General features: G+C 46.3%; 1 protein-coding gene across 1 annotated transcript; it reads left to right on the forward strand.

Annotated features, from left to right (window-relative positions):
• The first annotated feature begins 387 nt into the window (after positions 1-387).
• C20H1orf167 (chromosome 20 C1orf167 homolog) lies at positions 388-14,464 on the forward strand. The gene is made up of 20 exons (XM_072354595.1): positions 388-2,183; positions 2,699-2,742; positions 3,302-3,476; positions 3,593-3,768; positions 4,216-4,313; positions 4,677-4,860; positions 5,121-5,302; positions 5,824-6,010; positions 6,169-6,382; positions 6,923-7,104; positions 7,254-7,350; positions 7,749-7,891; positions 8,389-8,597; positions 8,970-9,114; positions 10,453-10,723; positions 11,270-11,378; positions 11,617-11,833; positions 11,931-12,066; positions 12,552-12,662; positions 14,183-14,464. The coding sequence occupies exons 1-20, from the start codon at positions 831-833 to the stop codon at positions 14,240-14,242; spliced, it is 4,293 nt and encodes a 1,430-aa protein (XP_072210696.1). The 5' UTR covers positions 388-830; the 3' UTR covers positions 14,243-14,464.
• The last annotated feature ends 320 nt before the right edge of the window (positions 14,465-14,784 follow it).

Raw genomic sequence — 14,784 nt, forward strand, 5'->3', positions numbered from 1 at the left:
GCCTTGAAGAAAAAGGGCATGGAGGAGACATGAATTTGATCTCTGATCAGTGAAGAGAAGGGTAATCATCGTATTCCAGATGGAACCAGATTGCTGTGACTTGTGTTTGTTTTAAAGTCTTTCTCTTCCAGCAGTTTTGTTGCGGATTAAGTCTTTCCCTTCAGTCATTCCTGCTCTGCCAGTTGTGATTGTCTGCTGACAGTAGGAAGTGTAATAGTGTCCATATTACTTCCAGGATTAATGCTGGTGCTTTGGGGACAGAGAGACTTACAAGGAAAATACCCAAAGCCTGTGGCAAACTAGGGAAGATGGGTTGAGAAATATGCATGCTCCTATGTTTATACTACTTCTTGTTTTTATTCAGAGTAAAGATGCTTTCGGAAGGATGTGAATGTTGATCTGCATTTGGATGTGAGAAGTTGAGCAGACATTTCTCATCGCTGGCTTGAGGCTGCTGCACTCAGTGTAACTCCCAGGCAGACAGCAGAACAGGGCTGTCTGTAACCTCACTGCTGTCAGCTGGGCAGGGAAAGCCCGGGCTGTTACAGACTGACCTCTCCTGGACTTTTCAGCTGTTCTGGAATACCACCAGTCAGTTCTCCAGTTCCTGCTTCCAGCCACAAAATAATCTCTACTCTAAGCTGCAGCAGCACAGCTCAAAGCACGTGGCTCACAGGTCTCCCCATCTTGCTGTGTCCGCACTCCCTGCTGCAAAACTCCCTCAGGGACACTCTCACCTTGAGGCTTATAGCTTAGAAGGGAGAAGGAATGAGAATTTTGGCCTTCCTCAGCAGTGCAGTTAGAAAGCAAAGGCAGCTGGTAGCTGCTCCATGCCTACTGCTTATCATCACTGTTTAGAAGGAAGGAACAAGAGCAGTGATTACCCTTTGGAAAAGCAGCAGCCGCCTTCTGTGTCTTGTGTGGATACTGGGAACCCATCACTGGTCAATACACTTTTGCTATTTCATGCTGTAGGTTGTCCTCTTAGGCACAAATTAGCTTCTTCGAGGAGCTCAAGGGAAAGTGTCAACATCTGTTGTAGTTCAACCCTGACTTCAAGTGATCTCAGTCCATCTAATTTGGAGTCCCTTCAGCCTCTTTTGCTGTCCTCACAGATTTCTGCTGCCTTGTATTGTTCAGTTTGGAGGCTGAAGCAAGAAATTGCTTTCATGGGAAGCCGGGCCTCCCTTCCTCTGCAGCCCAACTCTTCTCCAGTCGGTGGCAGTTTGTGCTTTGCTCCTGATGATCCAGCTCCCATTATCCTGAGCACAGGAGAACAGCTAGCTGGAGTAAAAACCAGTGCTGCTCAGGCAAGATTGAGATGGAGCATCCCGTTTGCTAAAGGCACGAGCCTTGGTGCAGTGACAAGGGACTTTGGGCGTGCTGAACCTATCTCTGTCTCTCACAGATGCAGATACATTGACTCGAGCATGTGGAGAACCAAACTTTTAGGTGGCATCCATCCAGATAGGCTGTCTGCTGGGGTGGGCTCCGGCAGGCTTGTGGATACAGAAGAAGATTCCTCCAGTGATTGCCCCCCTTATTTCAGATGCCAGTCCCAGTCAAAGCCAACTCTGGAAACTGGTGGTTTTTATGTTCGTACAAAAAATCATTCATATGAGAAGGTTCTTAAAGCAGATGGGACATCTGGTGAGGCATCCCTATGCGCTATGCCTTGGAAGAAAACCCACCCTGACTGTCTGCACATGTCACTGGAAACGTGGTTGGCTGGGACTCAGATGAACATTGGTGTATCCATGTATGGGACTCCAAGGGAAGTGTGTGTAAGAGTCACTTCTTCTGGAGATCAAGAGTTTAGGCCAATACCGAAGCTTAGCATTAAAACTGTAGAAGTCGAGAACTCCAAACCTCCTATTGAGTCCAGCAAAGGCTTAGAAGAAATATGTGACTGTAAATCTCAAGCAGCCAGCAGGATGGCAGTGGGAGACAGCAATCAGTCCAGCCCCTTCAACACTCAGGTTGGAAAAGACACTGGTGACTGTTCCAACATAGAACATGTGAATGCAAACAGAGAACAAAGGAGAAACAAACACTTCCAGCAAAGCAGCTGGAGGAATTGGGAAGCTCCTGACCACTCTGAAGAACCTTCTGTAGAAAGGAGTGCTGGAGAACCACGGTGCTGTGAAGAAGGAAGCCAGACACAGGAAACTGTGCCCAGTGAGGTGAGGGTGGGCTCACTGTGTAGCATCCCTAATAGCAGATACTGTGCTTATTTCTACTTTTTGATAGAGGTGCAAAGTTGAAGCCCAACAGCGATGGAAATGCTTGTCATATATTTTTCTGGCTCTGAATGGTCAGAATCTCCTTTTTCTGATCCTACTCCATCTCAACATTTGTATCTTTTTCTTGCATGCATCTTCCTATACACCTGCTTGTTCATTTGTTTGTTCTTGGGAATGTAAAGACCTGTTTACATTCCCATGATCTACATGCAGACCAAAAGAATTAAGCAATTCTGTACCCTGCTTAGTTGCAGGGTCCCAAGATTCCAGTTTTGTTGTGCCTTTTAATGTCTGAAGTGTGTGAGAGCATTCACATATCAAAAGCACCCAATGTAATACACAATGCTTAGCAGAACTGCTCTGGTCTCCATCCAAAATGACTTACTATGCTGGGCACAGGCAAAGTCTTTGACAGTAGGGTATTGGAATGACTGTTGTCTTCTGTCTGTTTTCAGGTGTCAGAGAACAGCTTCTTGTCTCCAAACATGAATGAGCAAAGGTAAAAAGGACGCTGAATTTACATGTGAGTGTGCTGGTAGTTAATGGGAGGAAAGCTGCTGGAAAGTGGATGAGGAACTATTCCTGGCTTTAGGACTTAACAGTGGATCTGCCATGGTTGGCTCAGGAGCTACGTCTGGTTGTTTTCAAAAGCTGTCTGTCTAGAATGGAATGTACTTTAAAAACCAATATTTTTACCTTTAAAATTCTACCTTCTAAATCGAACCTCAGTTACTATAGTGATGAAGAAGCATCGGTACTACACATGACTTTTCAGTGCAGCAAATTGTAGCATGCTCATTCCAGTCAGTGAAGTTCAAGAACGGGGCTTATTTGTGAGATGGGGTTGAAATTTGTGACCTGTGGATTAGAGAAGCGTGAGATGGATATCTTAATGTGGTGTGTGAGGCTGCAGGTTTTTCACTCTGTAGACAGAATGTTTTGAAACACTTCTTTTTCAGTGTGATGGCTGAAGTCTGATTGCCATCTCCTGGCTGTGTTTAATGTTTGTGTGTTAACTGGAGCTCACTTGGTTGTTGTTGTTGTTTTTTCTCTCAAAGTTTCCAGCACTTACGTGACAGAAAAATGATAACTCGGTGTTTCCATGCCTGGAGGGACCATGCCATCTGGAAGAGGGCTGTAGCAAGGCAACAGCAGCCTCCAAAGACCCTTGGTGCTTTGGAGGTAGCCCAGCAGAGGCATGCGTCAGCTCTTCTAGCTGCCAGCTTCCACAAGGTGAGGATGGGCCAGGGACAGTACAAGTGGCACCTGTTTGGAATTCAGGGATGTGGACCCTGGTGCTGATATTCTGCCTGCAGTTTGTTCTAACCGTGTGGTTTCATCTTCTTCAGTGGAAGGAAGCTGTGGCCAAACAGAGCCAAAAACAAGCTGCACAGTCTGAGTCATATTCTTATACCCAAAGTTCATCGGTGGGTTTTTCTGGAATAGGAAGATTAGCAACTATGACAACCTCAGCTCAGCACCAGCTTACAGAAGGATACATGAAGGAAGCTGAGCAGGCTTGTAGGTAAGCTGAGAGGATTCTCCTACTGGTATCCCAGACAAGAGGAGGTTTACAGGAAATTTTTGTCAGGTAGTGTAAAACTTGTGTCCAGGTCTGTGAATGTATTGCTGCAGATAACTGCTGCAATAATTAGTACCTTAGAGCTTTTAATGCCCTACTGTTTCAGTCTGATTTGTGTCTGACACAGTTGTCCTGTACTCTTTCTTGAGCTCAGCTATCTCCTGCATATGGGATATGGATGTAAATAGTATTGTTCCACTCTAACATCACAGTCTGTAGAAGGACACTATGGATGGTCAGAGGAAAAGACCATCATTCAGCCTGTTGATTCTGAAGGCAGGAGAGGAAGTCCAGACAAAAAGATAGGGCTACCTAAGGAGAAGGGAGGCTCTGCGTTCACTTTGCACCTGTCTGGACAGAAGGGTTTTAAGGGATACTTGCAACTTTCAGGGTGGAGAGTGAACTGTGGACACAGCTTCATCGCAGGCAGAGAGGAGATGAGTTCTGCTGGAGAGCTCAAGCAATAAGAGATGTGAGACGCCTTACTGGTAAGCACATGTTCTGTGGAGCAGCTTGAAAGGAGCCACTGTTTGACTGTGTTTCTTGGTTAGTGTCTAGTTGTTGCATTGACCTGGCTCTTCCAGAAACTGATCCTGCAAATAGCTGGGCTAATATCTGTAGTGGTGGAGGGTGGCTCACCTGCCCTGCTATACACTTTTGTCTTGCTTCCTATATGAATTCAGCTGTAGCAGATACTGTTGCTCCAGCAGTGTGATCTGTCTCCATTAAGTGCCATTTGCAGACAGCTGGAGTTCAGCCTGGGAATGATTGCTGTGTGACACTAAGCTATTTCAAGATCTTCTCAGTTGTTTTTCTTCCTGTCAATCTGTTCCTGCCCTGTAACACAGCAGCTTTCAGACTGTGGCGCCTTCAGAAGGAGCTGCTGAGCAATGAGGAAGGCAGGCTGCTGGAAGCACGTACCCTGCTGGAAAAGAAGAGGCTACAAAACACTTTCCAGGTGTGGAAGTCCCGATACTCAGAAAAGGAAAAGATTTTAGGGCTGAGAGTTCAGATCCAAAGAAACCTGGTCTCCCGGTAAGTTGATGAGATGTATTTTTAGTGTGATAAAGAGTTTATTCTGGAAGTCCAAGGAATGATGTTGCCAACCCAGATAGTGATGTATTGTTCCATCTTCAAGTCATCTTTTTATTTCCTTTAAGGAGTAAAGGTAGAAATATATTTTGGTCAAAATGGATTTCGTTTTAGTGGTAGTAGGAACTTCTTTGGCTCAGAAGTCAAAGTCCAGAAAAAGATTTAGTACTTAAATATTCTGTTTCTCTTTTTCTTTTTCTCAGGTACTTCAGTGCATGGAAAGAGGCTGTTGAGCTGAAGGCGCATTACAAGAGCATCCTGATTCATCTCAGAGTAGAATCAATGAGAAAATACTTCCAGCTGTGGTTCCAGATGCTGCAGGTCAGAAAAAGCAATAAGCAGGCAATGATAGACTTCCTCTTCCTGAGATGGAGGCAGCATTATGGTGAGTGTCCTGGGGCTTGTGCAGAATCTAAGATTTGGAGGTGCTGAGACTTATTCCTTCTCCACTGTGAAAGCGGAGAAACCTGAAAAACTGCTGAAAAGAGCCTGATAACAGAGAGGCACAGATAGAGAATCGTAGAATCTTTTGAGGAACCTTTGAGGGTGTTCCAGTCCAACTCTCTGCAGTGAACAAGGACATCTACAGCTGGATCTGGTTGCTTAGAGCTCTAAGCCATCCAGCCTGAATTTGAGGGTCTCCAGGGACAGGACATCCCCCAGGACTCTGGGCAACCCATTCCAGTTCTCAATACATGGATCTAAGGAATACCATAGGCAGTGGGTGGAGGGCTAGTTGTTCTGGATGTGTCCCTAATGCTATAGGCAGTTCAGTTCCTATTTCACAGACCCAGAAGAAAGCCTTATGCCTTGAAAAAATGCTGTTAGAGAGCTGGACTGAACTGAGTTTCATACAAATGCTTTCTGACAATTGTTGTCTCTTGTCAATCTCTATAATTGGCCAAGGACCAGCTACAAGCTCAGTATCTCACATGACTGCAACAGAAGGAGATGACAGCCAGCTACAGTGGGCTGTAGTGACACAGTTTCCTGAGAAAACAGGCTACTCTCTTGATGACTTCTGCCTAAAGATGAAACTCCAGAGGGTGTATCTGTTGTGGAAAGAGAGGCTGTATGAGCACTGCAGAGCTGAGTGAGTGACAAAGCCAGTTCCTGAAACCCTCTTTGGTAGTGTCCACTTGACTCCCAGTCCCCTTGGAAAAAACCTCTTGTACTATCCATTGCCATCATGTCTATAGTAGTGTTCCCCTCTGGTATCTCTCTTTGCCATCTCAATATCTTCTATTTCAGTTCTTTCTCTCAGGCTTTGGAGGAGCGTAGACTCAGAAAAGCTCTGAAATTATGGCACCAGAAGTGTCTCATGCTGCTGATGTGCAAACAAAGTCCTCAACACTCTCACAGTGAAGAACCTCTAGCTGTGCTTTTTTGTGAGGAACATTCAACATCTTCTGGCTTTCACAGCAGTGCTCCAACTACTCTTGCCTCTCAAAGCTCACTGGAAAAGGTGAGGAAGTTTTCTTACAGGTCCTCTCCCTGCCCTCTATTTACAAACTGCTCTGAAAATGGGATTTTTTCAGGAAATAAATTCTGCTTCAACACGTGGTATTGTAATTAAGAAACTGTGTTCAGTGTTTAGGCCTGAAGTGCTCTCTGGGTGTAGGGTCCTGGCATTTGTATCATCAGAAGCTGTAAACTCACTTCTTTCTCAGCCCTCTTCGTTTAATGGTACTGGGAACTGCTGATTTAGCGTGGTTCTCTTATGTACTTTGTTCCTGTTTGTGGCTGTGAGGTGGAAGGAATGAGATAGAAATAAGCCCATCACTGAAAAAAGGTCAAACAGGCATATTCACTGCCTCTGAGATGGTTTGCTTTCCCATCAAGGATGTGTTTGCACATCCTAGCCTGCATTTCCTTTGGATGCATTCTGGATTTTCCTGACTCTTTGCTGAAATGAGGTGTAAGTGATACTGTCAGAACTGTTAGCAGAGTGATCCCACTGTTAGGACATTTATCTCATGGCATGTTTTTATCTCCTTATGTGCAGGAATACAGTTTTAGTGATAGCAGCCAGCAGAGCTGCTCCTCCATTCTGACTGCTGAAGATGTGGCATACCTGCCCTATTGCAATTCCTTCCTGCAACTACACCAGTGTGCAGAGCTGCCAGCAGAGCTGGGTGGAGAGCTGTGCTTGCAGGCTTCCTTTCCTCCATGGAGGACTGGATCTGGGTGAGTTGGAGACTGGTTCCTTGGGTTGCAGCTTGTTTGTTCTGGTCAAATTAATCTTTTCAAGATGGTCACCCACATCATCTCACAACAGCCTTACAGATACTTTCTTCTTTCTCTTACTTTCCTGACTGACACTTTTTTTCTTGCAGAGAAAATTGGTTTGTGGGAGGTCAGTTCCAGTCTTTGACACTGCAAAGTGCAGACAGTAATGTCCAGCCTCTTGTCAGTTACTCTACATGGGAAGAGGTGAGACCTAAAAATGATGTAATACATGTAAATGTATAACTGTTTTTTGCACAGCCCAAATGAGGAAAGAGCCTTTGGGTTTCAGTATCAGGGTATGGAAGATCTCACTGCTCTTTTCTTCTTGCGGTCAGATAGAAGGCCTGGGGGTGGGGGGTTGAGACACGTCTTAGGGCAGCGCTTCCTGTTCACTTTCTAGTTGAATTGAAAGTCTGCCTAGGACTTAAAAAGGATGTCAGACCCTTGTATATAGATGTGTGTGTGAGTAGGGGGGGGTTAGCAACAGGAAGTTAGCTGGGAAGTTAGATGCCACTTCCACAAAAGTCATAGCAGCAAGAACAGGCTGAGCTGCAGGGTGTGACTGTGCCACTTCAGAACCTCTTTGTTTTTCTGGATTACAGGACTGCAGCTCTGAGAAGGAGGTGGAGAGTTCCTGGCACCAAGTGGAGAAATGCTGCCTGCAGAAGTACTTCATCATCTGGTCCACTCGAACTCGGCAATTCACAAAGGCCCAGCAGTACTGCAGGCTTCTTCAGCTGTCTCGGTAGATATTGTGCTTCTCAGAAGTTTCCTAAAGCTGTCTGTTTCAGGAGCTCCCCACTTGCTTTTCCAGAAATTTCCTCTTTTTTCCTTTTTCAGTGGAAGTTTTACAGCCCATTATTTTATTTTCCTGCTTCAAAATTGTTATATCTAAACACCATTCTCTCTGGTCTGATGAGCTGCCACAGAAGTTAGAGTGAGCCGAGTGCTGCTGGTATCAAGCCTTGGTAACTTCCTATCTACTGAACTGGCCTTGCTCTCTGCTTAATCAGAAGCTGCAGAGAACAGAAGACTTGGCATAGCCAGGACAGAACACCTTTCTCCCTTACACCTGGCCCCGCCTTTGGTTTACCCTGACATTTACTTAAGGAAGGATGTGAACAGATCCAATGCATTTCCTAAAATCTCTCATATGTATTTATTGTTAAGGTTGCAGGTACAAATGTAGGAATAACTCAGTCAGATTCATACAGTTGCTCCAATGATCTTTGCCTTTCTCAGAGCCTTTCTCATATGGCATCGCTGGGCTGCAGAGAACAAGAACCAAAAAGTAGCAGCAGCCCATAAATACCAATTCAATTGCTGCCGGATGGCCTTCAGCTTATGGAAGAAGAGACTGGCTCAGAAACTGGAAGCTGATCAGAGATTCAGGTGTCACCTCCACCAGATGACTGCTGATGCTCTTCGGCGTTGGCATTCCTACTGCCAAAGTAAGTTACTCCATCCTACAGCAGCATTTGCCTCTGTATAATAACACTGGGAATGGTTGGGCTGGAGAAACTCCCACTTCTGGTTGTAGGTGTGTGAACATTAATCTAGGGGCTAGTGAAAGCCTTAATGCCCTGTTTTGCAGTGCATAACTGATGCTAGGGAGATGCAGTCTGGCATGGGAAAGGCATGAGGCTGACTGGGGAAGGGGTGAACTGAGTAGTCTTTTCAGCTGCTTGGGAAATGATGGGCCAGACTAAGATTCCCCAGGCTGTAATTTGCAGCAGGTGTATTCTTTGCTCTTGTGTGGACTCTTAAATGGGGTGGGAGAAGAAGTCAAACTTATTTCATCAAGCTTCCATCTTTTCTCGTAGGGAAGTGTAACATGAAGGAGCTGCAGCAGAGATGGGTTCAGCACAGCTGCCAGGAGAAAAAGAGGTTGATCCTGCAGATGTGGCGCTGCCAAACAAGGCAGCTGAAAAAGGCTGCTTTATTCTGGGAGTGTCTCCTCCTGCACAGGTTTGTTTCCTTTCTTTGAAGCATTTCCAAGGGAAGCTTTGCGTAAAGAGCAGTTTATGTAGCAGCAGATCCAGGGTATTCAGACCTGTTTGATCAGTGAGATGATTTATGCCAAGGATTCATTTAAGGCATGGGAAGCGAAGGTTTGTTCCTAGCAGATTTACTTATGAATTGCAGGCTCAGCCTGAGAAGGAGAGAAGGTCAGCAGAGGAAAAAAGCAGCAACAAAAAAGAAACACAGTGAAACCTTAGCAGCTGCGATGCTCAGGCTCTATGCTCACCCCACCCAGTTGCATTTTCTTCTGCATATCAAGCTGTGTGGTGGCACCCTAGCGGGAAGTGTGTTTCAGAGAAGTCCTTCATGTTGCTCCTTCCCGTAGAGTGTCTCCACCATTAATCTTCCTTCTGAGCTCTCTTTTGATGGGAGATCGCCTCTAATTTCTCACCTTAATGTCAATAAATAAATCAGCTTGCCAGTCCGTGTGGCTGTGGTACAGGCTGAGCCCTGTTTCTTCCGAGGGGGGCATTTTTCATGCTAGGATAACCTGCAATAGATTCTCTTGATCTTCAGAGAAGCCTGCCAGGCAGAGGATATTTACACCTCCGTCCCATGGTGCAGTGCGGCAGTTTGCATAATGAAAACCCAAGTGGAATGAGGAACCGACAGGACGAGCCAAGAGTTTTAAAGCAGATTTGTGTTTGGGGTTGTGCAGGGAGGCTGCCCACTGTGCATCAGAGCACTAGATAGAGGAGGAGTTATCGTAGGTGCAGATTTGCAGTGCTGTTAATTGTGACTCCTTCTGTACATGTTGTAGGATTTGTTTATTTGTTGAATAATATCTTGAATAAAATTTGAATAATTCTTTTCTAGCCATATATCCTGTGTGCTGCAGGCCCTGAGCGTTTCAGCCAAGAGGAAAATCTGCTTCTTCACAACGAGATGCTGTTTTGAATCCAGCTTGATTCTGCAGCAGGCAGACTTAACTGGGTCTGCTGGGATTGTGCTGAAGGAAATTTCAGCAGTGTCATTACTCTTATCCGACAAGTAAACAGCCTTTCTCTATAAGGCATCATCCTAAAGATCAGCTGCTGGCGCAGAGAAAGATCAGGCAGACTAATTTAATTCTTTTTTTTTTCTGGTCAGCAGGGGAAAATGTAATATGCCATTGTATTCTGTTTGTAGGGATATTTAAAGAGCAGCAAGACTGGAATGGCCAGAAGGAAGCAGTCATGCTCCTTTGGCCACTTATAACACTGCACGGTGGGTTGAGAAGGTGGAATTTGGTCCATTGTCTGGTGCTGATAAAGAACACTTCTCTGTGTTTGGACTGTTTTTCAGGTGCATAGTTGCCTGGGCCCAGGTCACTGCCTGCAGACTGAGGCAGCAAGAAGCCCTCTGTTATTTTAGAAGGGTCAGGGAGCACCATCTTCTGGAGGGGAGTTTTGCAGAATGGAAAGTGAAGTTCTTGGCAGCTAAACAGCAGTTGCTGAGAGAGGAGAGAGACCACAAGTGGCATGGATGTTCTCAAGCTAGAGCCTGTCAGCGCTGGCGGTTGGCCTCAAGGGGACAGCAAGCCCTACACTTGGGGTCTGTGGCCACTGTGAAACAGGTAAGAAGAAAGTCCTTATGAGATGATTAAGGACTCCCAGTTGGCTTGTGGGTCACTAAGTACTGAGCTGCACTGACAAGGCTTGTAGGAAAACCTGGTTTGGCTTGTCCTGACTGTGGTGACTGCCTTAAAATTCTTTACAGACTGTGCAAACATCTTCACCGTAATCTGGCACAGATTACAGCAACCATCTGGGGCACAGTATTAAGGAGTGGGGATATTTTTGACCAGAGAGACAAGAGCACTCCTTCCTCTCTGCTCAAAGATGGGATGGAATAATCACTGTCCCTGCAGAGCAGACAGAGCTGTCAGAGGAGCATACTATTTCAAAAGCCTCACAGTTAATAAACCACAAAAAGCTGGATTGATTTTTGAAAGGCTGAGTCAGTCCTGCTGGGATCTCATCTGTGCAGTTTCCAGCTTGGGGTCTGGCACATTAAACTACCTGCAGGGATATGAACATAAGTGTTTCTGTAAGGCTAGTTTCTGTGCTGTATATGTGCATGTGTTTATTCTTGGCTGCAGCTGTGTTAATTCTGTTTGCAGGCCTGCAACTACTGGACAAAAGCAGCTGCCTTTTCCCAGTGCTCAAGGCAATGCAGTACCCTGATAGGTGCTAGGAAGAGCAAGAAGATGTCTTTGTCTTTGTCCATAAGTAAGATACCTCATTCTCTCTTCCTTTTGTGGGGCCATATGGGGTGTGTGAGTGGGGAGGGGTGCTTGCCAACCTAATCACTGGGGTTTCTCTGTGAAGTAGTTGCTCACTGCAGTCAAATTTTGACCGTGGACTGCTTCTGTTTTTAGTGTCCAAAGGACTGAGAACCCGTGGCAACTCTAATCTCTTCCTCTAGCTCCCGTGTTAGTTCCTGTGTGATTTCTCTTTTCTTTCCTAGAAAGGAGAGGATGCAGAGAGAAAGGTTCAGCTCCGGCTGCTTCCCTTGGGTTTTTTCCCAGTGCTGTTCACCGCTGGCTGGTGATCTACAGAAGCCAAAGGAGGACTGAAAGGCTGCTAGAGAGACATGAGTTGGTAGGACCCATCCCTGTGCATGCCAGGATCCAGGAGTATAAAGCAGAGGTGGATTCTGATGAGTGGAATGAGAACTGGCTTGGGTAGGCGGAGTTGGAGGGCTCTGAGCTTTGTCGTTGTTCTGCCACCAGGGAAAGACTCCCTGACAAAAGCTTGTTTTCCTCATTTTCTTGCCTACAGGAGGAAATATCTGAGGTGGTGGCATCATACAGTGACAATGCGCCGGTGCCAGCGTGCCAGGAGGCTGCACAGTCTGGCAAGGGGGTGGCAGCAGTGGAAAGAAGCCAGCAGGGTGGTGATGCTGGCACATGTGTTGGTGAGTGGTACTGCCACATGGGTGTCAATGATGGGTGTTAGTGAGTAAGCCCACTATACTTGCTGCCTCAACTACTTCCCTAATGAGACCTAGAGACGCACAAATGTGCACATAAAATCCCAGTTTGTTGCTGTGGTTCCTTTGTCCAGCTTTCTCCTCGAAATGCCAGCTGTCCGTTTGTCTCCCTTCTGCTCAGGACAAGATGAAATGCTTTCAAACAAAGAGAGGGAAGATTTAGAATGGATATAAGAAAAAAGTTTTATACGATAAGGGTGGTGAGGAGGTGGCACAGGTTGTACAGAGAGAGGTGGTGGTGCCCCATACCTGAGGATACCCGAGGTCAGGCTGGATGGGGCTCTGAGCACTGATGGAGCTGTGGGTGTTCCTGTGGATTGCAGAGGAATTGGACCAGGTGGCTTATAAGAGTTCCTTCTAACTCAAACCATTCTATGATCTAATCTGTGCACTGCCTTTCTTCCTGGCAGGACCGGCAGCGGCTGATAGAAAAGGCCTGGAGAACATGGAGACGACGATATTTACAAAGCTGTGTAGTGCAGAGGCTTTTGGAGGTCGAAACCAGAAGCCTCCTCTCTGAGGTAAGCACTTAAGGCTGCTTTTATTCTTTGAACCTGAAGCCTCTGGTACAACCATAAGGGTTAAAAGGTTTGGATCTAAGCTCAAGGTGCCAAGATTCCAGGGAGGGCTATCCCATATTGCCAGAACACAGGGTTATATCTGAGCCCACGTGCTTCCTTGTTCCTGTGAAGCGTCACATCAGAAAGAGAATAAGCAAATGGCAGTTTGTGATTAGAGGGATGTAAATTGAGTCCCACACACCTATGTCATTCTATGGGAAACAGCTTCTCCTTACTGTGTGGCTGTGTGTGTGCTTTTACCAAGGAATTGAAAGGTGGAAGGTGCCAGGCTCTGTGGTGGACCAGCAAGCACCACAAAGGGACAACTGATGTTCCCTGCGTTTCCCACCCTAGACAAAGCGCTGTTGAAAGGAGAAGTTGAATACATCAAGAAATGGGACTTGCCCAAAACAAGGGGAAATAGCTTTCAGCTTTATGTGGGTTTATCTTTGGATCTGCAGGCCTCTGATAAGGGTTCAAAGAGGCACATAACAGGATGTTAATCCATGAATCCTCTGCCTCTCCAGAGCCCACTTAGGGAACAAACAGGCTCTATACTGTTGCTGGAGGACTGTGGTGACTTGCAACCAGGGTCAGGCAAATTGCCATAAATTTGAATGAGCAAGCAAAGCCCAGTATCTCAAATAGTCACTTTCCTCCTCTGCCTCCTAAAGGTTCATACAGGCTTAACACCTCATTTTACACAGTGTTCTTTTCAACACAGCAAAGTGTAAGGTTTTGCACTTGGGCTGGAGGAATCCCAGGTATATATACAGACTGCAAGGAACAGTCCTTTTGTCTAAGCCTGCAGAGAAGGACTGGGGGGTCCTGGTGGATGAAGAACTTAACATGAGCCAGCAATGTGCTCTTGCAGCTCAGAAAGCAAAGGGTATCCTGGGCTCCATCAGAAGAGGGGTGGCCAGCAGGGACATAGAGGTGATTGTCAACTCTTTGAAAGGGTAGATAACAGCAGGACAAGGGGAAATGAGTTTTAAGTTGAGGGAGGGAAGATTGAGGTTGGATGTCAGGGGGAAGCTCTTTACTGTGAGAGTGGTGAGGTGCTGGAACAGCTGCCCAGAGAGGCTGCGGATGCCCTGTCCATCCCTGGAGGTGTTCAAGGCCAGGCTGGATGGGGCCCTGGGCAGCCTGGGCTGGTATTCAGTGTGGAGGTTGGTGGCCCTGCCTGTGGCGGGGGAGTTGGAGATTCATGATCCTTGAGTTCCCTTCTAACCCAAACCATTCTGTGATAAGAGCGAGTGCTGAAATGAGGGCAGAGGGAGGAGGCTGTCACACTGATTTGTACTCTTCACTTCCCTTGCTGGCTACAGTAACACAGGGAGGATGGAAAAAGCCTGCTAAGTGAATGGTGAGGCATTTGACTTGGCCATTGCTGGAGGAAGAGCTGTGTTCACTGGTGCTGTGAGGTTGGCTGCAGTCCTTCAAGGGTAACCTGTGTTTATGATTTGCCCCCTCTACTTCAGGCATTTGGAAGATGGCGTCAGCTCACAGCATTCCAACTCAGCATCAGAGGACACTGTTGAACTGCAGCTGATCATTTCAGGCATGGAGGATACAGCTGGCCGTCACAACAAAGAGCTGGTCTCTTGCAGTCAAGAAAGCAGTGCATGATCTACCCGTGTGTGATTAAAAACAGTGCTGCAGGCCCAAAGCAAGGTGATAGCCAAAGGACAACCAGGAAGAGGCGGAACCTAGAGAAAGGTCTTATTTAAAGGACTGATACTGTGTCTCCCTTCTGCCACAAACTTGAGAACTTACCTAATTGCTTTTGTTGTGAGGTTGAGGTTGCATTCCCTTCTCTGCTAGAGCCTTTTTGTTGGGAGTTCGGATTAAATGCCAAAAAAATACTTTATAGGACCTCCCTTAACTGATTATTTATGTATGTATTTTGTAGGCGAGAGCTTAGTGTCACGTAGGGGATTAAGCAAACCTTGGTTTTGAAGCAGTGAGCAGGAATGTGTCTGTGAAAATGCTACGTGATGCTGTTGACTCCAAAGTTTGGACTGACCCTGGTCAGTGTGAACAGAGGCCTTATTTTTAGAATTTGGCTCTTCCCTTGGGTGGT

Source organism: Excalfactoria chinensis, chromosome 20 (assembly GCF_039878825.1).
Source record: "Excalfactoria chinensis isolate bCotChi1 chromosome 20, bCotChi1.hap2, whole genome shotgun sequence".
Lineage (NCBI taxonomy): Eukaryota > Metazoa > Chordata > Aves > Galliformes > Phasianidae > Excalfactoria > Excalfactoria chinensis.

Excerpts from the sequence above, each read along its gene's own strand:
- C20H1orf167 (XM_072354595.1), top strand. The coding sequence starts at position 831 with ATGCCTACTGCTTATCATCACTGTTTAGAAGGAAGGAACAAGAGCAGT. Across the intron at positions 2,743-3,301 it reads CCAAACATGAATGAGCAAAG|TTTCCAGCACTTACGTGACA; the intron begins GTAAAAAGGACG and ends TTTCTCTCAAAG. Across the intron at positions 3,477-3,592 it reads TAGCTGCCAGCTTCCACAAG|TGGAAGGAAGCTGTGGCCAA; the intron begins GTGAGGATGGGC and ends CATCTTCTTCAG.